The sequence below is a fragment of the Nyctibius grandis genome, chromosome 4 (assembly GCF_013368605.1).
Source record: "Nyctibius grandis isolate bNycGra1 chromosome 4, bNycGra1.pri, whole genome shotgun sequence".
Taxonomy (NCBI): Eukaryota; Metazoa; Chordata; class Aves; order Nyctibiiformes; family Nyctibiidae; genus Nyctibius; species Nyctibius grandis.
The window spans coordinates 61534002-61554727 of NC_090661.1; the positions used below are offsets into that span (position 1 = coordinate 61534002).

Here is a 20726-nt window from a genome sequence, read left to right on the forward strand (position 1 = left end):
GTATCGCTGGGCGGAGAGATCGCGGAGCCCTCACACGTACGGCCCGGCGATACGCCTCCACCTAACCCAGCAAACGGAAGCGCCGGGCCGCCACGATGGACAGGAAACACCGTCCAATAGACAGGCGGGCTGGCCTCCCAAAATGTAGGTTTACCCAATGGCGAGGGGTGTGAGCCGGGAGGGGCGGGGCCGATGGCAGGCAGCAGCGCAGGTTGAACGGAGTCCCAGCGCAGGGCTGGGATGAGCCTCAAACTTCGGGGCGATCGTGGTGGGGGATGTAGCAGCGCCAGCGCCGCCGCTCACCGGCCCGCCCCGGCTCCCGCCCGCCCTCGGCGCCTCCCCCAGCCCCCCCCCGCAGTTTTTAAACTCTGATCACCCCCCCCCCCCCCCCCCCCACACCCTTCTTCTCCACACCCCCCTCTCCCCCCCTTCCCACCCCCGTCCTCCCCTAAATGCCAGCCATGATCGAGAAGGGCCCGGAGGTCTCGGGGAAACGGCGGGGCAGGAACCACAACGCCGCCGGCGCGAATAATAATAACAACAACGGCGGTAGCAAAAGTTTATCCGCCGCCCCCAACGGCAATAGCAGCGGTAACTCCTGGGAGGAGGGTAGCTCGGGGTCTTCCAGCGATGAGGAGCACGGTGAGGAGCCGGGGTGGGGGGGGTGACGGTGTGTGGTAACTGAAGCGGGGGGGGGGGGTGTAGGGGCCGGGCGGGCCCACGCGGGTAACGCTTCTCCCTCTGCCTCCCTCAGCTGGCGGCGGAATGAGGGTCGGGCCGCAGTACCAGGCGGTGGTCCCCGATTTCGACCCCGGTAAGTCTTTTATTATTTTTAGAGGGGGGCGAATCCCTCACCTCATCCATTGCTTTGGACCCCTCCCGCGATGAGCGGAGCGCTATCGGGGCTCATCGCGGGGGGGTCCAAAAATAATCCCTTATCATTCCAGTCGCAAACCCAAAGCAAGAACAAGGACCCCCCCCCCTTCCCCCCCCTAACACACAGGGTTGATAAAAGAAGTCTCGATGCTTTCCAGAGGGCGCTTTGCAGGCAGGGAGGAACAGGGAAGCTGGCAGGGCGAGAGGAGGCAGGAGATGGCAGTTGGGTGGTTTTTCTTTTCTTTCTTTCTTTATTTTTTTCCCCCCCCCTCCTGGACTCATCTGTCCGTGGGCTCCGTGATAGGGGTGGAACTAGAAAGGCATCAAGTTGTAAATATAATTTTTTTTTTTTTTCCGAAGATATTTAGAAAGCGACCTGGGTCTGTAATTTTAATTTTCTCTCCTCCTAAGAAGCTGCTCGCCTCCCCCCTCAAAAAAAAAAAAATGTTTCACATTCCAGCTATTCTGCTGCGGTTCTTTGTAAGCTAATTTAAAGTGGTATGGAGGCAAATTTTGAGCAAACAAAGGAATTGGGGCTGTGCTGAAAGGCAGGTGCTGGAAGCACGTTAGTACTGATGTATCTCCGTGTATAGAAAGACAGGCTGTTGACCTCCTTAGTTTGAAATGTAAGCAATTTTTTTTTTTTTTTTTTTATTGTTCCTTTGTAAGTGGAGGTTGAAGCTAGCGAAAACCCTCCCCCTGTCTGGAGATCCTGGCGTTTGGAGTTGTCCCTTTGCCCAGCCCAAACTTAATTGAATCCTCTGCACCTCTTGCCTTAAAACAAAAAGAATGGTGTGGAAAGACACGGTGTCTCCTTATCGAATAATCCTGGGAGTTACTATTGTGTGGATTCAAGAAAAAGGTTTCTCGTGGATCGTCCTCAGACTGTGCACTAATATGTTGGATGCCTTTTTTATGATTAAATATATATGTTTGTTCTTAACTGTTAAGATCTCGGGGGAGGGGGGGGAGGCGAAGAGGATTTTTTTCTTAAGTTCGATATTACCTGTATTTATTTACAGAATCATTTTTCCCACTCCTTCGCCACCTTCATTTTCTTGACAAAATAAGATACAAGGTCTTGGCACATGGGAACTCCATTTCTTGCTTGACCAGGAGGAGGAAGGGAGGAGGGGGGGAAGGAGGAGGAAAGTGGGGGGGAGGGAGGGAGAGGGAGCTGTTAGTTAGACAGCAGTTGACACTGTTTTTCAATCTGTAGGTCAAACACAACATCTCTGTAACACATAACGTGCATCACACTGGCTAATAGCCAGGTATCACAACAATACTTGGGCTTTTTGGTCACCCCTGTGAATTACACTCTTTTGTGCAATTCATTTCTCTAGCATAATAGGTGGAAGGGGGAAAGATACTGCTTGCCCCTTCCTCACTATTATGTGCTCAGTTATACATTGTTCTGGTTTTAACTTATAGATGTACGGTGACCTATACAAAGGTTACCGCTTTCTGTGCTGTGTGGAGTGGAAGGGAGGGGAGGGGGAAGTGTGTGATGTGGAGAAAGAAATTTTTTTTTTTTTTCTGCATAATATATACCCTAACACAGCATCAGCAGGCGCTCTTCTTTGAGCACACAGTGTAATACAGCAAGCTCTTAGCAGATTCACCCAAAGTAAGTGATCAGTCTTCTGATGACCTGACTGGGCATCGGATCCCCCTTTACTAGTCTATTTTTCTTCTTCTTTTTTTTTTTTTTTTTTTAAAAAAAAGTATACTTTTTAGTTAACAAGTTTGAGGTGAACTTTTGTCTGCTTATGTGTCAAAGAGTTGGTTTCTTGGCCTGTGGAATTATGCAGGAATAATTTTGTGATCTCTTACTCCTGAAGGCTAAATAGCCACGTTGTGTTTATTTGTTGTGCCTCTTTTGTTTCCCTGTTAAAGAAAACCCTAAATAAGCCTAACATACTGCACTGAGACCTTTTGACTGAAACTGTTAAATTGTCCCATCTCACTGGTAATTTCAAAGTTAAATCGATAGAATAGTGTTATCAGAGCACACAGATGCTGTGTCTGTTTCTCACTAGAAATTTTAGGGACTGGTTGACCAAAGGATCCTAAAGCTTGAAGGTTGTTTGGTGTCACGTTGCGGAGGCTTTCACCTTCGCGTTAGCTGTCTGGTAAAATGCGGAGGGCTCATGCGGCTCTAGCTGTGTGTCTGAGGGGAAAATGGCACAGACTAGGCCTCGGGTGTATTCTTTTTTTTTAACTTACTGTTCAGTTATACCTCGGGTTTGGCTGAGGTGTATCTGTAATTGCTGATTCTTACATCAGCATTCGTACGTGGGTGTTCCCCTGTCCCCATGCTTAGGGGCAGAGAAAGCATTTAATTTTGTTTCACTTCTCAGCCACATGTGAGCTGTAGCAAAGAGCAATAAAACTAGGAAAGCTTTTCTGAAATCCTAATTGTGAGGCTACGGGAGAAAAGAGAAGTAGAGCAAGGCAGTGGTGGGATGTTGGTCTGGGTTTCATGAATTAAATAGCCAGAGGAGAGCAAAAAGGTACTAAATGGTATGGCCTGAAAGTGAAGAGTGTCTCCTCAATGATTGCCTAGGTTTTAGGGAGGGAGGGGAGCTCAGCACCTTTCGGTTAGCATGGAGGAGGACAGAGAGTGCTTGTCTCTCCCTTGCTTGAGCAGAGTACGAGGAAAATGGTTAAGCGTTGTGCTGCTTTATTTTTGCCTAATCCTTAGAACCAGAAAATAACAAGTTCTTACTCTGGATTAAAATGTCTTGGTGCAAGTTTTTAATACTCCTTGTGGCTAAAACTTGCTGTGGCAGTGGCCAAGGAAGGTCCTGATGTGATTTTTTGACTAAAAATGCTGGTGGCTGGAATCTTCTGTAGGAGGTGGTCCTTACTGGCAGCTCCTCTAGTAAATCTCTTTATGGTGGCAAAGCCTATTCCATGTGCTGGCAGACCCCGTAGGTTCTTTGCCAAAATTAATGTTGCTATCTTTCTTACCTATCCCAGTCTCCCCTTACTTTGGAAAAGTCAGTTTTCACTGCATTGATCCCACTTATTTTATTCTCTCAAAAACTTACACCTCTATTATTATTGGCATAGTACTTACACCTCTGTTATTATTTGTATAATAAGTATAGTTGTACAGTAAAGGCAAGGCTTTTGCAGAGGCAATATGTTTATTAAAGAAGCTGATTCAACTAGGGAGCAGAACAGGCAAAACTTTTTGGGCTAAAAATCCTGTGCCAGAGCTCACTAGAATCAGTAAAACTTGTACTTCAGCTGTGTTTCACTGTTTGGCATTGATTTCACAGATGTGACGTGAAAAATTAATATTGTCTCTCTTATTTCTTCTCTTATTAAAGCTCAGAGTCAAATACTTACCAGCTGAAAATTCTGTGCATTAAAGAAAGGCTGGTATTGGTAGGTCAGCATTTCTTGTGAGTTCTTGGTCTGAGACATTGAAGGTTTTGAAGAGGGAAAACTATTATGGTTCTTTTAATCCATACAAATGAAAACCACATGTCTTGTTAATGGAAAAACTCAGTGGAAGGAAACATTGCATATCCTAAAGCTAAATAAAAATCTTTCGTATGGGGAAGTAGTGATATTGTACTTGACCATTTTACTGGTTGCTTATTAATTTGTGCTGTTGGAACATTGAAAATAAGAGGAAGAAAACATTAGTGAGCACTTTAACACAGCCAGTGAATTTAAGTGAAGATTAAAGCTTCCATTATTTTGAGGAGTGTTAAAGAACTCCCTGAAGAGAACAGTTTCTCTGAATTTTGACATGTATTGAAAGCAGATGAGCTTTTCTTTCTCCTTTGTAGCACTACAACTTTAGATTCCCTCATTTATTGTGATAGCAGTAAAAATAGAAGCCACATCTTGTACCTTTGGACATCAGTTGTGTTGGTTGTCTTTGGAAAGCAGCTTCTGGGGCTATTTCCAGTGGAAACAGATGAGCAAAAGCTAGTTTGACTTGGTAGTGTCTTATAGAGATCCAAAGTTGGGATGTGTGTAAGTCGGGAGACTTCAATCACTTGTTTGCCATGCTGCTCACTTGCCAGCTTTTTATTTGTTGTGCTGTAACAGTTAAAGTAAAAATGGTGGAGGGAAACACTCTGTAGTGCTTCCACCTCTAGGTGCAGAAAAGCCTACTGGAAGGTGCTCGCTGACAGAACGTCGCTAATCCTTGAGGAGCTCGTTCTCTGGTCCACGCTGTTAGCTGTGCTCTGAGTGCTCCTGCACAAACACTTGGTATTCCCTGGCCTTCTTTCACGGCCAGGACTGTGTTGTTTCGGCATTACCAAAAATGAAGGGGGGGAAACCAACGACCCTTTCCAGTGTAGTCAGAAACTCTGTCAGTGTAGTTGTGTCTAACAAGGGTAAAAAAAAAGAGAAATAGTCTCTGCTGTCTCTGATCTGGAATGCCTGATAGGGAAGTGGTGGAGTCCTAGGGGAGGAAGCTGGTGCATCCATCCAACTCTGGCTGTTAAAATGCACCCACCCTTTTGTCTATTTAGGATCAAAGGTGAAAGTCTAATAATGGGACAGCCCCTGGGTGGCTGATTCCCCTAGAATACCTGTATTTCTCTGGTGGTTGTAAAGGCCAGATTTCATTGGCTTGTATCTTCAGGTACTTCACGGGATTCTCCACAGAAGCGCCTATTGACCTACACAATAGGGACTGTAGCCCTTTAACAAGAGGTTGTTAAAAGCCCCCTTATGACTTGCACTTGGCAAGTCCAACTCCCAGGCAGATTGTTCTGTTTCTTTGTTTGCAAACAGTCCTGCTCCTAACAGTCCTAATAGTTTGCAAATAGTCTGAGTACCCAATGACTAAGAGAAAATGGTGTTTAGATGAATGGACTCATCTCACATTGGAAAGAGGGTGGGGAAAAAAAGTGTGCTCTTCAGGTGAGACTTGGGGATCTCCATCTAAGCAAGTGGAAAAGTCAAAACCAAGCTCCTGAAACTGGAAATACTGGTATCCTGGAAAGCTATCTCATCTCCTCAAATGACTTTGCCTTAAACGCAACAGGTAGGAACTCCCTTAATGCAACAGTCTCTTTGGAAAAGAAGGGAGAGTTATGAGGATGTTTGATCTAATCAGAAATACCAAACCATAATGTACTAATGCCTAATGTGTTTGGGCTGACAGAGGCTGCCTAGTATCTTGATAAACCAGGTGCGCTGTGGTCCTTTCACTGTTGTCTGAGGAGATGTGCATTGTCCTCAACAAGAGTGTGTTTTCCTGACGAGGAAAATTTAGGTACTGGGGGCTTTCTGTTAAACTTCCTGGTGGGAGAAGAGGAGCTTTTCCCCCTAGTTGTAGTCTGCTCAGTGCCTTACTCCCTCATGGGCTGTGTATGTCTTGCCCTCCTTCTTCCACAAGTCACAGCCTCTCTGTATGCGCTGTACTGCAGAGCAGATGAGAAGTTCCTCAACAGGCGCTCCACCAAAAGCTGTTGCTGAAGCCTTGTTTTTTCGTCCGTCTCAACCTCATAGGCGTTTAGGTTCAAGCAAAAGGGGTTCCCAAGGTCAGGCTGGTCCCCAGAAGCCCTGGGGAAAGGGGAGATGGCTCCTGCTGCCTCCTTACTGTGCTGGCAACTCTGCTGGTGTGTGGGTGAGTCTCAGTCTTGTTCCGTCACTGGTACGTACTGCTGGTCCAGTCACCACAGCAGGAGAGGGTGCAGTCCCACTACACCTACATTAGAAGAATGAAGCTGACTTGTAGATGCTGACACTTCAGCTTATCCTCTGTTTTTTAAATCCACCTTGGAGAAAAAAGAAGTAATGCTCAAGTTGGAGGCTTCATTATCCGTATCTCTGGCACTTCAGCAGGAGCACAGCTGTTGATTTGTTGTCATACCTTTCTTACCTCTGGGCTGCTCACCCTAGGGAGACCATTTTTAAGCCTGCATGGCTCAGTAGTTAGCTTTCACCTGGTCTGTTCACTGTGAAGGGGTGCAGAGGCTGCTGGTGGTGAGCAGAGCTCCTGCTCCACCTTATTCCAATGCATGACTTCAGAGCTTGCTTGTTATTCAGATAGTACCAAGAACATCCTTCTCAAACCTGAATGCTGTAGTAAACAAACAAGTCTCAGTGCAGCCAAAGCCTGTGGCTTTTTTCCCTGCCTGGCACATGCAGTGTTTGTATGTGGAGGTAATAGCTGTCTCATGTACTGACAAATGTATTAATGGCTGGACTGGAATTAATGCTAGGTAGAGTGAATGCTTTGTTCTTCGTAACTGGTTCCTGGTGCTTAATGAGTTGCTCTTAAAACTCTTGTTTTCAGCCCTAGTTAGGTCTGTGACTTGGCCACGGGAAGGCTTAGAGCTCCCTGTGATTAGTCATTATAATTAGCTCGGAAATCTTTGCCTCTGTGATCAAGGTGCACTGTATAATGCGGCTTATAGTGGGCTCTAGTCCTGTCACATACCTTCAGAGCAGTATAAATGTCAGTGCTTTGTTGGACATCCGTATGTGTTTTTTTAACTGTGCTGTAACTTTAATATACTTTTTTTTTTTAATATGCGCCAGGCAGGTAAATCTGAAGTAACTGGCTCCTCAGAAACTTGTGGTTGATGCTAGTCCCTGCTTCCCTCAGGTATAACAATTTCTGATTGTGGCCAAGGCTTGCCTTACCTGTTCCAAGTGTAAGGTAAGATTGAGACATGGTGACTAGTGGCTGATTGAGTCTAAAGACCAAATAAAAAAGAAAACTTTGGGGTAGTTAGAAAGAGCTGCTCCCTTCCTAGGAAGTCTGTACCTCTTTCTGCACTGGGTGACCTTGTCTTTTGAGGCTTTGACTTGACATTATAACAAGATGAGCAATCCCACATTCTTAAGTGTTGAACTTGAAAGAACAGTTTGAAATTCAGTACTTGAAAATACAAAGGTGACTGGTAAACTAAACCTGGTCTTAAAAAATGCTTTTGTAAGGAATGTTAGATTAGGTGTCTCTTTCTTTAAACTTTACAAGCTTTTAGTTTATAGTTCAATATGAAAGTTTTGACTTCTTTGTGCTTTTCGAAAGTGCAAGAGGATGTGCTCAGCCTTAGTGAAGGCAGTGAAAGTTTCTCCAGCATATTCTAGAATTGGGCTGCTTTTGTGCTCCTCTTGAAGTTTGGTTTGAAATGCAACAGATAGTGATGTGACTGCCTTTAAGTATTGTAGGTCAAACTCAATAAATTTGCTTTGCTTCTCGTGTAAGGTTTTGAGACTAAACAAGTGTGTTTAACCTACCCTTCCAAATAATCTTCATAAATTCAACTCTGTGCAGCAGCTTGCTCTTTGAACTTCATAAAGGAAGTATTGGTAAATGTTGCCTCTCTGGGGGGAGGAGGCTGCAGCAGTGTGATAGGATTGCAAAAATCCCCTCTTGGGAGGAAATTCTAGCCTATGCTTCCCCCTTCAGCCCTCTCCTTCTGTCGTGCAGGTACCTCTAGGGGACATCAGCAGGGTCTTGTATGTACTCTGTGTGTGTGTAACCAGGTATAGCTCTAGAAAAATATTCCCCTCCCCCATTAGGGGCAGGAGGATAAGGTTGTGAAGTTTTGTCCTTAAAGTTATTTCATCTTCCTTGCCACCTCCCTTATCTCTGTGCTCTTCACCTGGATGGATTTCACACATAGCAATCTGAGAGAGCCTACGGCACATTTTCGTAGTGTAGTTGTCTAATTAGAGGAATCAGACCACGTGGCTGTCCGCCGCAGCTTTCAGTTCTGCTGTCTGTAGGTAGCTGTGATAGCACGTCATGACAGCATGTGCCTGTACTTTTAGATGACTAGATGTCTTATCAGGTTGGGGTTTAGTTCATATAGAGGCTTTGAAAGTTGGGTATTGAAAATAACTATTAGTGTACGTGACCTTGAATTGGCATCCTTCTGGACTTTATAACTGTAGTATTAAACCACAATGTGACAAATGTGTAATCATATTTGTGGCTTCTGGGTTCAGAAATCCCTAAGGAATACGTATAAACAAGGCTTGCAGGCAGGGGCATGATGCCTGCCCTCCCCTCGTAACTGTTCCCTGGTGGGAGTCACTGCAGAGGACACAGGGAGCTTCTAGTTCCACAGGGGGATCGGGGATGGATAAAGGCTGAGAAAAACCTCTTCTGGGTAGGAAATGGCCTCCCCTCTCGAGGAACTGAAGTGGCAGGACTAGGAAAGTCTGGTTTACATAACAGCATTGCCTTTGAAGCAACTCTGTACTTGCAGCTTGCATTGAAATGTGGAGTTTTTTCTCTTCCCTCTGATTTCTCTTGCCCTATTTGGGGGTCTAAGCTTGTCCCTCTGTTCTTATCAATAAATATCAGTTTAAGTCTTGGCCACGTGTGAATGGGCATAGGGGGAGGATTTTTTCACCTCCTCCCTGCTTTGTATGGAGAGCTAGCTGCCCCATGTAGCAGACACCCTTGGCTGGCGTTCTGTATAGCTGTGCATTTAGGTTGCTGACAGCTGTGTGAGAAGCTAAAAGTGCCGCATCTGTAATCCAAGCTTTTTTTTTTTGTGCTAAACAGTGCAAATGAGCTGTAGATACCAGTGTGTTCATCTACTCCCCTGGCTGGCATCCCTCCATCCCTGCGAGGGGGCTCCTCCGGGCGCCTTCAGAGCGGGTAGAGGGGCTGTAAAGGCAGGTGTACCAGGTGTAGCGTTCGTACTTTCTCGGTATTGTTTTCTGTCTGGGAATCTTAAAGATGTCCCTCCTGGGACCCTTGTGCTGATTTGTGCAGCTGCCACCGCACTGTTCATGACAGTAGCCATGGGAACACAAGTAGGATGATACAAGTTTAAAACTACAACTTGTTGCTAGGCAGACCCAGCTCAAGCTGTGGATTAAGTAGACTTAACAACAACAACAAAAAAACCCGTTCTGATATCGTACCTCTTTTATGGGGGAAGACAACTCTGCTTGCCCCAAATTATGAGTCTTTATCTTTAGGCTGGCAGAATGAAACCAGCCCCAAAAGGGTCCCCTGACAGCAGCCAACCTTGGGGGAAACCCCTCTTGTACATCTGAATAATGAGTACGTGGTGGCTGGGTGAGTGGGAGTTTCAGCAGGTAGGTTTTGATGCAACCTTTTCTTAAAAACAAAAGTACTGTGGAGTAAAGCGATGTGCCATCGAATGCAAAACCATTGCGCTGCTCCTGTAGTCTAAAAGTTGTAGCCTGCATTAAAATAGATACCACTAAAAGTGACATACACTCTAAACAAAGGTCACTGGCTTAAAATATCACAAGATCATTTCTAAACTCTGGCTGTAAAAACTTAAAATTATGACTAAGGCAAGGTAAACAGCTTCAAAACTTACAATGCTTTTGGACACTGTTAGCGTAGATGCTGGTGTGTGCTGGACGTGCTGGCGTAGATCTTTTAACCAGGGCAATCTCTTGTTGATAAGTTTCTTTGTCCTAAGCTTGTGTTTTGGCACTTCTTGTTCAAGAAATAAGGGCAGCCTGTTCCCTCACGTTATTTTTGTTGTCGATGCCTGACAAAGGATGTATGGCAAATTATAGGGGCCTTGAGGGGACTGGAGACCCAAACTCTGAGGGGGAGATGGGCCTCGTGTGCTCCTTGAGGGCTGAGATCCAGCAGTTGGCTTCCTGTATCAGCAGTAATTGGTTGTGCTCTGGCCGCTGGTTTAAATGGATCTTTTTTATTTTATAAACATTGTTGTGCAGTAACTGTCATTCTTGTTGGAATAAGGCCATTTATAGAGATGCTCCCAATTACCACCTGCTCTTTTTCTTTCTTAGCAAAGTACACTCTTACCTAATTTAACCTCCCACAGCAACTGCTTTGAAGTCGTTTTCTCTCTGCACCTTGGCTCACTGCTATCCCTTTCCCCTCTGACCACCCTAACAAACTGCAGTTGTCCTTGCTTGTCCTTGTAGAAATTACCTACTTCTGGGGGGAAAAACTGCGTGCTTGGTTTGCCCCAAATGTTTTTGTAGTCAACTCTTATAATAAAAGATTGCTTTCCTCTAATATGCCTCGACCCTTTTTTTTTTGTTTCCTAAGTTGCTATTTGCGGTTCTCCCAATTCCATTATAATTTGTATACAGCTTCTAGACCTGTCTGTCCATCCTCTTACTAACCCAGCCCTGCTCGGATTTCTGTGCTCCTCCCTGTGCTCCTGAGCCCTCTTTCCCCATGCTTTGTCCCTCCAGGAGAGACACCTTCTCTGTACCTGAGCTACATTGTACTTGTTCTCTCAAGTGCCTTCTCAGGCTGGAAGAAAGTGGTCATGTTTGTTCTTTGTTATAATTTTCCTCTAAAAGAGGGGAAAATATGGCAGAACTTTGCCCCTTCACCTATTTTGCAACTTGCATGCCCCCCAGTTATGGCATCTGCCTGCTTTTCAAGCATTTAAATAGCAGTGGTGTTTTTGCCTTTTCAGTCTCCTTTCTCAAAGCTTTTTTGCATTGCTGAGGGATTTCTGCCTTGGCTTCTCCTGTGGAAGCCTCAAGGCGCTGCTCGCTCTTGTTGAAGCAAATGCTACCCCCCCACTTCAGCCTGGTATAGAGACCGATGTCTCTGTGGCTGGCAGTGTCACTCTTCTCCTGAACTGTTGCTGCTGTGAGCAAACGGGTGTGTGAGAAAGGTGAGAAAGCTGATCTCTTCTGCAGCCAGGGCTGCCCTGGGCATGGGCTGTGAGCGCTTGGCTGGAGCCTCCAGCCAGCCCCTGCCTGCTGGGCACTGAGGCTGAGTAGTTCTGAAGCCTATCCTATGAATTTGGAGAGGAGGGAGGGGAGGTCTCCTCTCCCATTTTGTGAATAAAGCAAACCTTGGGGTTGCTAGCTGACTCAACTCCTGAAGCAGTGTGTTATGATGCAATGACGATGGGCAAGTGCTCTGAAGAGCTTTTCCTTTTCTCTTTTTGCTGTAGACCCGGCCTTGGGCTCATCGTTGGGTGGTGCTGAGGGGAGCTGGGAGGCTACAGCTGGATCTCATCTGAAGTTCTCATCGTCTCTCTTCTCCTGTTAGGCTTTGTACAAGTATTGAATAACTTGGGGGAGAGGCTTGCTGGTGGGAACTTGGTGGCAGAGGGAAGATTTTTCAGAGCTGTCCTCTGGCTTTCAGCCCAAGATCTGAGTTGCTTGGCAAATTGTTTCCTCCTGTGCATACTGGCTGTGAGAAGTGGGTCTGCTCTCTGGGAAACTGCTGCATTGTGCTCTAGCTCCTTCTGTATTTTGGGTGGGTTTTTAGTCCTGTTGATTTGGTTCTTAAGATGGTTCCCTGCCCGGATTTGCTTGGGAGCGTGAGTGCGTGGGATCAGTTTCTTTTGTTTCCTTTCTTGGGCAACTTCAGGTGAAACAGCAAGCTGTCCTTCATGTGCAGGTTAGATGCTGTCCTTGTGGTGCGAACAGGGCAGGCACAAATCCAGCCATCCTGCCAACAGCCTGAAAATTGGCAATGGTATAGGGGTATATTTGTGCATTTGGGTGAAAAATGACTTTTTCTATTGGAGCAGAAGCAGCAGAGGTGGTGGAGCGGGGAGGTGCTGCAGCTTGCTCTGGTGCAGCTAGTGACTGAGGAACATCCGTGAGCTGGTCCAGGAGCAGAGGTGGGCAGCATTCATTTTGCCTGACAGTCCAAGACTGGCTGCTGCTGGTTTGAAAGGATGGATGCATATGGAGAGGACCTTTATAAATGTTCAAGCTGTTCAAAGCATGTGTGAGAGTAGTTATGTTAGGCAAATTGATGTCTTATTGTACCTATCTTGCTGAAGTTATTTTGGAGGATGGAGGAGAAATAAAGACAGAGCTTCTTAAATCCCTAATAAGAATATTTTTAGAGGTCATAAAAATAAATAAATGAGGTTGGGGGAATTAGGCTTGGAAGTCGTCCTTATGGTTCTGAAACTTGCTGGGAGGGGGACTGTTCTCATGTCCTCTTACCTGAGGCCTTGTGAAAAGGCTCTGGGAGCAGACACTGGTCTCCTCTTGAAACCAACCGTCTCCAGCTCAGTTTGGTGGAATGCTGCCCTGTCTGGTTATCTCTCGCTCTGCGGTGGCTGCTGCATTGCCCAGAGCAATACTTCCCGTGCAGCAGTGTGTCCTTTGTTTCAGCTCAAGAGAAGGAAACTACTGGGTGCAGTAGCGTTGCTTGCAAAATGATTTCAATGCCTGCTGAGGGAGAGGGTGGGAGGAGATGTGAGGGGTCTCTGAAAGAGATGGGCAGGAAAAACCTTTCCAGTGACTATATAGTGCCTATATAAATAAAGGCAGTGGATTTAATTCGTGCTGCCAGAGCTGGGACACAAAGCTTGGAGCAGGTGCACACCCAGAGCTTGCTTAAGTTGGATAGATGCCTGCTGAACTGTTTATTAAACACAAGAATAAAAGGAAAAGGGTTGTATTTAACCTTTTTTTTTTTTTTGATGATGCATTTTAAAAATAACTCACATTTCTAAAGTGAGCAGCAGTTACAGCCAGGGTTTGAAAAATTGACTTGGCGCTCGCAAGCCACGGTGGGAAACACCTGTGCTGCGATATGCCCTGCAGCAGGAAGGGCTAAAATGGTTGGGTGCTGCTCGCTTACTGTGGTGTTTGTTGGCTGTTGCAGCGGGGTTCTCCTTGTGTGCTAGGGTTGTCTTAGCACTCTTATTGCTACTCGGTTCTTGCTCTTTGATCAGTAGATGTAATTTGGCTTGATATCTGTATTTCACTGCTGTTCAAGTGATTCTGAGCCTCTGGAGCAGGAAAGAATGAATGTAGTTAGTCTTAGCTCAGCTTTACCCCCATAAAACTATGGCACACAGTTGAGGCACTGAAGCTGTCTTCAGTCTAAGGAAGACACTACTGCACTAATGTGCTAATTTTATACTCTGACTTGGCAGGTTGCCTTTGTAATCAAAGGGCTGGAAATTTTTCAGTTTGAACAAAATGTTCTAAGTAGCTGTTCTCTAGGTGGAAAAGGATTTGATACGGGATACTGCCTTCAAAAGAAATCCATCTTTCTATATCTTTCTGGGCATAATCATTCTGACTAAAATTCTCTTTCCTGACTAAGTGAAGCTATAGTCAGGACCTGGATACAGCTTACCTGGGAAATTTCCTTAGCAGTGGTGTATCTCGTCGATCTCTACGCATGTGATGGGAATGGGGAGGGGGCATGTTTTCAGAAAAGTACCTGGAAGTTTTAGGAATGACAGTTGTATGAATTTCAACAGAACCATTCTTACTACGTGTCACTTTCTCTTTGTTTGGTTAATAAGTATTGTACAGGTTTGGTAGAGAGCGTGGTCAAAATACAAAACCTTGTTTTAAGCAAGTTTGGAAGAGAACATCCTGGTGAATTGGTACTGGTACAGTACCTGGCACATGGGGATTGCAGCAGGGAGTAAGTATCTGATTCTCATCAATAGTGTAAAAGTAATTAGAAACATCTTTTGATGCCCTTGGGTTTTTTTTTCTGTGTTTAGAGAATCAGTGAGCACTGACTAGAGAATGTATGTATCTCGACTTTACTTTTTCCAATGAAAATGTCCATGGGAGCAGAACAATCGCAGAGCAATCATGTATTTTTAAAGTAGTTTGAAATGAAATGTTAACTCAAAGGCCATGTTATGTTACTAGAAAGCTTAAAACAAATGGCAGAATTGCTTCCAGGCTGCATGAAACTTGTGTCTTTCTGTTGCCTTTGATTTTTTTTTTTTAAAGTAGCTTCCAGTGTTCTTGAATCTGTATAGAATTTTAAATACACTATTTTTTAATGAGCCTAAAATTTCAACTTCTGTAATACTATAATGAGAGCTAGCTGCTAAACTTCGTTGCTTTGAGTTTAAGATGAAACAACACTCCGTGTGCCATATGTTAAAAGGACAAGCTGACTTGACAACAAGAATGTGTTTTATCTTTTGCATTTTGGCAAGACTCTAGTTTTGGAGGGCAACTATAAGGAGAGGAAAATCGGTGAAGATGCAAGAATGATGCGAGAAGGCCTTGTGAGATCATCAGAGCTGGAAGCTAAGTGTCTTAGATGGGAGAGGGGAATAGGAAGAGAACCAGTCAAGAAGGGCTAAAAGGGGTAGTGGGGAAAATCTTAATTAAAAAATAATCTCATGCTGTTAGTTAGATATTTGGCATTCTTTCTGTTGTCTTATCATTTGATAGATTAAACATATAGTTGCCAGTTCAGGTGAGTGCAAATCTACCCTTCCGGCACTTTGGAGAATATGGTCTTGAAGCGAATTCCTGAGATCAGGAGACAACCAGGCTGGTGGGGTGGTGGTAGAAGGGAAACTGCATTCATGACAGTATCTTACTAGCCAAAGGCTGCCGTATCTGAAGGCCTGGCACATCCACATTGAGCTGAGCTACTGCTCCTGCCTACAGCAGCTGTTCTTGTCTGTGTTAGGGGCTTACGTACAATGCTTGGTACTGCTCTGGCAGCCTGGGCAAATATGCAGCTTGCCTGGTGATGGGAGAGCCAGAGCAGGCCTGTCTTTCCTTTCTCTCCTCCCAGGGAAGGAGTCCTGTGGCTTTCTCTGTTCATGTGTCCTCTGCCAGCCCTGCAGCTGCTCAGGCTGTTCAGCTGGAACTCTTTGCTGTGATTTTTGTTCTACCTTACCCAAAAGCAGTTTGCTTGGAAGTTGAGGACTTACATAGTGGGGATGCAAGTTGTGTTTGGCACCTGCTGTTGTTGCTCTGTCACTTGTGATTTCCTGTGACCATCAGCAAAGTGTGATGTCCCCACAGCATACTGTTTACTTTGCCCTGCTGTCCTGGACTTGGTGAAGCTTGGCCACCATGGAGCTAATGACTTACCATAACCTGCAGTAAAGGTGTAGGGGGGATTGCAAGTGAGTGTTTCAGCCATCCTGTCATTATATTTTACTCTCCTGTTGATTGTCCTGCTTGTCCTTTGAAGCCAGGCGGCATCCCTTTGTACTGCTGTCGGGGCATGGGGACCTCAGGGGTGATTATCTTCTGCTGGACTGTAGCAGGCTGCTGGAAGTGCGAGCGAGCCAAATGAACTGCTGGCTCTGGGGAGTGTGCCCAAGCCAGATGCAGGAAGAGCCAAACACTGTAAGTCACCATGCAGGCTGGCTCTTGGCACAATATTCAGCTGAGTAAAATTGCAAGGTGTGCTTTGCAGGGTCGAGAGTCTGAGTTCACCTCTGAGTGGATCTTCTCAAGTCTTGTTACTTCTGTTCAGGCTTGAGTTTTACAGTGCAGGTCTTGTTCCTCCATCTCTGTGTTTTACTCCATATAAGTTCTTGGCTAAATATTTATTGTAGAATCATAGAATTGTTCTGGTCGGAAAGGACCTTTAAGATCATGGAGTCCAACTGTTAACTTAACACGAGGCCCTTATGGCTTGCTTTCTACTTCTAACCTGCCTTCTTTCCAGACTCCTTGTTTCATCCCTGAGCTACACAAAGCACCGTATCTCTTTCAGAAGTGGAAATACTGTTGCTACCTGCATTCCTAGACCTCTCTGAGGCTGGGACAGGACTTGCCTAACTCAGATGTCCTGGGTCATGCCAATTCCTGTTCATTGTGCCATGCAACAGCTCAACCTCCCTCCTCTGAAAAACAAGCAATATTGCAGTCACTCGTGCGCTGTTCCTGTGCCGTGCGTTCAGAGCAGGACCCTCTGCTGTTGAGGTGTCCTTGCTGCAGCAGGTGGTTACTCTGGCACTGAATTTGGCCAGGCGTGCCCAGGGCCCTCTTCAGTAAGAGCAGGTGCTTTGTGCTGGTGCTGTTAGGCGTGAGATCCGCGTTGTACTTGAATCACAGTACAGCTACACTCTGTTGTTTCACAGATGTGTCCATGTCACACAACTGTAGGGTGACAAAGATCTTCTTGTCAAAGCAGATGTTTAATTGGCTATTTAACCTACCTTGTGGTGAACTATCTCCATGCAACTACAATGGAGTGGAGTAGTAGAAGTGTGGGCTAACATTGGAGATGGTGAGAATATTGCCCCCAAATAGCCGTAAGTAAATAGCCTTTGGCTGTGGCTAAGCACAGCTAGAGCGTTAGTGAAGTGAGCGAGGGAATGAAGTAATGATCATGGACAGATGCTGGAATGAATTGGATGGGGGAAGCTGTCAGCACACCAAAAACGGCCCTTCTGTATAGATGTCTGACTAATTGGCAGCGGTGGGGGAAAGAGCACGTAGGACACTAGGATTTGACACTAGCCTCTGAAGGGCTCTCTGGGGCATATCTGACTGCTGGAGGTGGCTTGTGAAGCTGGCTGATAGGTTCCTTCCAGGGTTCAGATGTGTGGGAACAAGAGAAAGTGGGCAGTGTTAGGGGAAGAAAGATAACTTGTTCCCTTCCTTCAGTCATTTGGACTGTAAGCTTGTGCTGGGACTGGGGAGAATGAACGCTATCGCCTGCAGCATTCGTGGCTCTTGGTACTTCGTTCCCTCCACATAGAGGAGTTTGGGACATTAGTGTCCTGCTGGGAAAGTAGCCACTGTTCCCGTCTAGGGTAGGACTTTGAGTGCACAGTTAATCCAGGTACTAAGATGAGTAATTAGCAGCTCTGCTCTGCCTGTGTGTTCTCCATAGCTAAGCCTTCATCAAGTTCTTGTGTTTCTTATTCTGTTAGCCTCCAGCTGGGTCACCTCTCTGCACAATGGAGGCTGGACTTGAATGAATGAGAAACCAGTTGGGAGGTGAGCCAGGTTGGTATGCAGATAATGTGATGATATTTCTTCCCCTTTCTCCCCCTTCTGGCCCAGTGGCTTAAAACCTTGTTCTGAAAAAAGCATCCTCCAGTGGAATTTTTTTTTTTCAAATGGGGAAACAGGCAAGGCTTCTTCTAATAAGAGACAGTAAGCTTGGTTTGGGTTACTTTGCCCTGCAGCAAAGAACACTGACATCTGAAGGTAAGAGGTGGTGGTGGGGGGGGAGAAGGCTCTAAAAAGAGCTTGGTTTCATTAAGTAAAGTCACCTAAAATCTTGACATGTGAGAATCATTTCCACTTGGCATTGACTGTGACAGGTGTTTCACCATAGGGTACTCATTGCTTGACTTCCAGCGTGACCTTGGGCAGAAAGCTGAACATTTTAGCTTTCTCTGTTTTACATTAAAGCTCCCTGTGTTGGTCAGTGTGGGGATGAGAGTGGACAAGTGTGCGTGTGTCTAGAGACATTAGAGAAGAAACTAGCAGCCTGAGCAGAGCTAGTGCGTTACGAGGCAGGGCCAGAATCCCCCCTGTCTGATTTGGTGACAAGTAAGACGGGGAGGGGATGTGTCAGTGTTTGTGGTCTGTCTTATTAACAGAATTGATGCATCTGAAGTCTGATCAGACCACAGTGGAGTAATTCATGTTCTGAAGGTAAAACAGGAAGAATTTTTCCTTTGTGATCTGTCTTCCAAAAGTCAAAAGTTTCTGGCTGCAGGGTAACTAAGGTGCATTAACTATTCCACTGTGAATTCCTTGTGGAGACAGCGTGCTTGCTCTAGCTTTACTGCAGAGTAAAGCAGGTGCAGCCAGTGCTCCGCTTGCCTGTCCATCTCAGGGAGGAGTCTGCATTTGTGCACTGAGGGAGGAGGGAGAGATGTCTCTAGCAGGGAAGGCAGAAGCTAAATTTACACATTTCCCTTTCAGGCTGCTTGGAAGGAAGAGAAATATATAGCAAATAAATGTGTGTTGGGGTTAGACTGTTGTGCCAGACCTGTGCTGTGCCTTATGAACAGCGTTGATGTGTTTCAAAGTTTTAATTCCTTCCCTCTGCCTATAATGGAGTGATGAGGGACTGGAAGGTTTCCTAGACTGTCCGGTACTGCTCATGTCAAGGCATATTTCTCTGGGTTATCTTAACTTCTAGTTCATGATGCTGCTTCTATCTAGACTTCAGTAAGGCATTCGACACTGTCTCCCACAGCATCCTCCTAGACAAACTGGCTGCCCGGGGCTTGAATGGGTGGACTCTTCGGTGGGTTAAAAACTGTCTTGATGGCTCAGCCCAGAGAGTGGTGGTGAATGGGGCAAAGTCCAACTGGCGGCCGGTCACTAGCGGTGTTCCCCAGGGCTCAGTTCTGGGGCCGGTGCTGTTCAATATCTTTATAGATGATCTAGACGTAGGGATTGAGTGCACCCTCAGTAAATTTGCAGATGACACCAAGCTGAGTGGGAGTGTCGATCTGCTGGAGGGTAGGAAGGCCCTTCAGAGGGATTTGGACAGGTTAGATAGATGGGCCGAGACCAACGGCATGAGGTTCAACAAGAACAAGTGCCGGGTCTTACACTTCGGCCACAACAACCCCTTGCAGCTCTACAGGCTGGGGGAAGAGTGGTTAGAAAGCGGCCCGGTGGAAAGAGACCTGGGGGTGCTGATCGACAGCCGGCTAAACATGAGCCAGCAGTGTGCCCAGGTGGCCAAGAAGGCCAATGGCATCCTGGCCTCTATTAGGAATAGTGTAGCCAGCCGGTCTAGGGAAGTGATCGTCCCTCTGTACTCGGCACTGGTGAGGCCGCACCTTGAGTACTGTGTCCAGTTCTGGGCCCCACACTTCAAGAAAGATGTTGAGGTGTTGGAGCGAGTGCAGAGGAGGGCGACCAAGCTGGTGAAGGGTCTGGAGGGTCTGACCTACGAGGAACGGCTGAGGGAGCTGGGGTTGTTTAGCCTGGAGAAGAGGAGGCTCCGAGGTGACCTTATTGCAGTCTACACCTACCTGAAGGGAGGTTGTAGTGAAGTGGGAGTTGGCCTCTTCTCCCGGGCAACTAGCGATAGGACAAGAGGACACAGCCTCAAGCTTTGCCAGGGGAGGTTCAGGTTGGACATTAGGAAGCATTTCTTCTCAGAAGGGGTTATTAGACATTGGAATGGGCTGCCCAGGAGGTGGTGGAGTCGCCATCTCTGGATGTGTTTAATAAAAGACTGGACATGGCACTTAGTGCCATGGTCTAGTTGACATGGTGGTGTCAGGGCAACGGTTGGACTCGATGATCCCTGAGGTCTCTTCCAACCTGGTTGATTCTGTGATTCTGCGATTTTCTTGCTTGCTCATGCAAGAACAACTGCTCCCAGGGACCACTGGCGTTGGGGAGTCCTCTGCTCTGACTGCTTTGGCATTGTCCCTGTTTCTGGAATGTTACTTCTGTGGATGAAACCTGGCATGGTGGAACTGCCACAGCCCTGGAGCAGGGGGATTTCACTGGCTCAGGAGAAACCCTCTTCCCCTTTAAAGAAAAGGTTTGGAGGGTGTTTCTTGGCAGTTTATCTTCCATGCTTTTTTCTGTTACTATTTCACCAGAGTGTTTCTGAGAATCTGGAGACTTGTCCCCTGAAAATCTGGGAGGGGAATACAAGATATTGGAGAAGGTAGGGAACTCTTGAGGCAGTATGTTCCAGCATGCTAGATTCAAGCAAGTGCCTGAAGCCCAGAATTTCCCATAATCAAAGGCCTCATCTACTGCAAAAGCTGGAGAAGTGAATGCCAAGTCATGCTAATAGAAGCATGTTCAGTTCTCCTGAACTCCTCTCTAGCTGTGTGCCTAAATAAACACCCTCTGCATCAGTCACACCGTTGTCTCATGCCTCTGAGCTAAGCTGATTTGCCCCATGATGGTGTAAAACAGGAAACGAATTCCAAATCTTTATTAAATGACAACTCCAGCACTATCCCCTGCGAAGTGATGAGGGGACAGCTGGTCTATGGAGACATCACAGCATTTGTCACTCGGACACGTGCAAGGTAGCCAGAGGGTGCTGAGTGCCTGCCGCATCCATCAGAAGTCCTTTGTAGTGGAGCTTAGGCTTGTTTCAGCCTGCTTTGTGCAAGGTGTATCTGTACAGCGTGCGAGTGCCGGTTATTTGGAAATCCTAACAGAACTTGAGTTCAGGCTCTTGGAAGGGAGAGATTGAAAGCAGGTCCTAAATGTGTCTG

At 46.2% G+C, this 20726-nt stretch overlaps 1 protein-coding gene across 1 annotated transcript in view; it reads left to right on the plus strand.

Moving 5' to 3' along the window:
* Positions 1–233: 233 nt before the first annotated feature.
* The window catches only part of RCOR1 (REST corepressor 1), an 88258-nt gene continuing 67765 nt past the window's right edge, over positions 234–20726 (plus strand). The window contains exons 1-2 of the mRNA XM_068399708.1: positions 234–642; positions 755–814. Of these exons, the coding sequence (XP_068255809.1) occupies positions 453–642; positions 755–814 (250 nt within the window). The 5' untranslated portion in view covers positions 234–452. The remainder of the gene's footprint in view (positions 643–754; positions 815–20726) is intronic.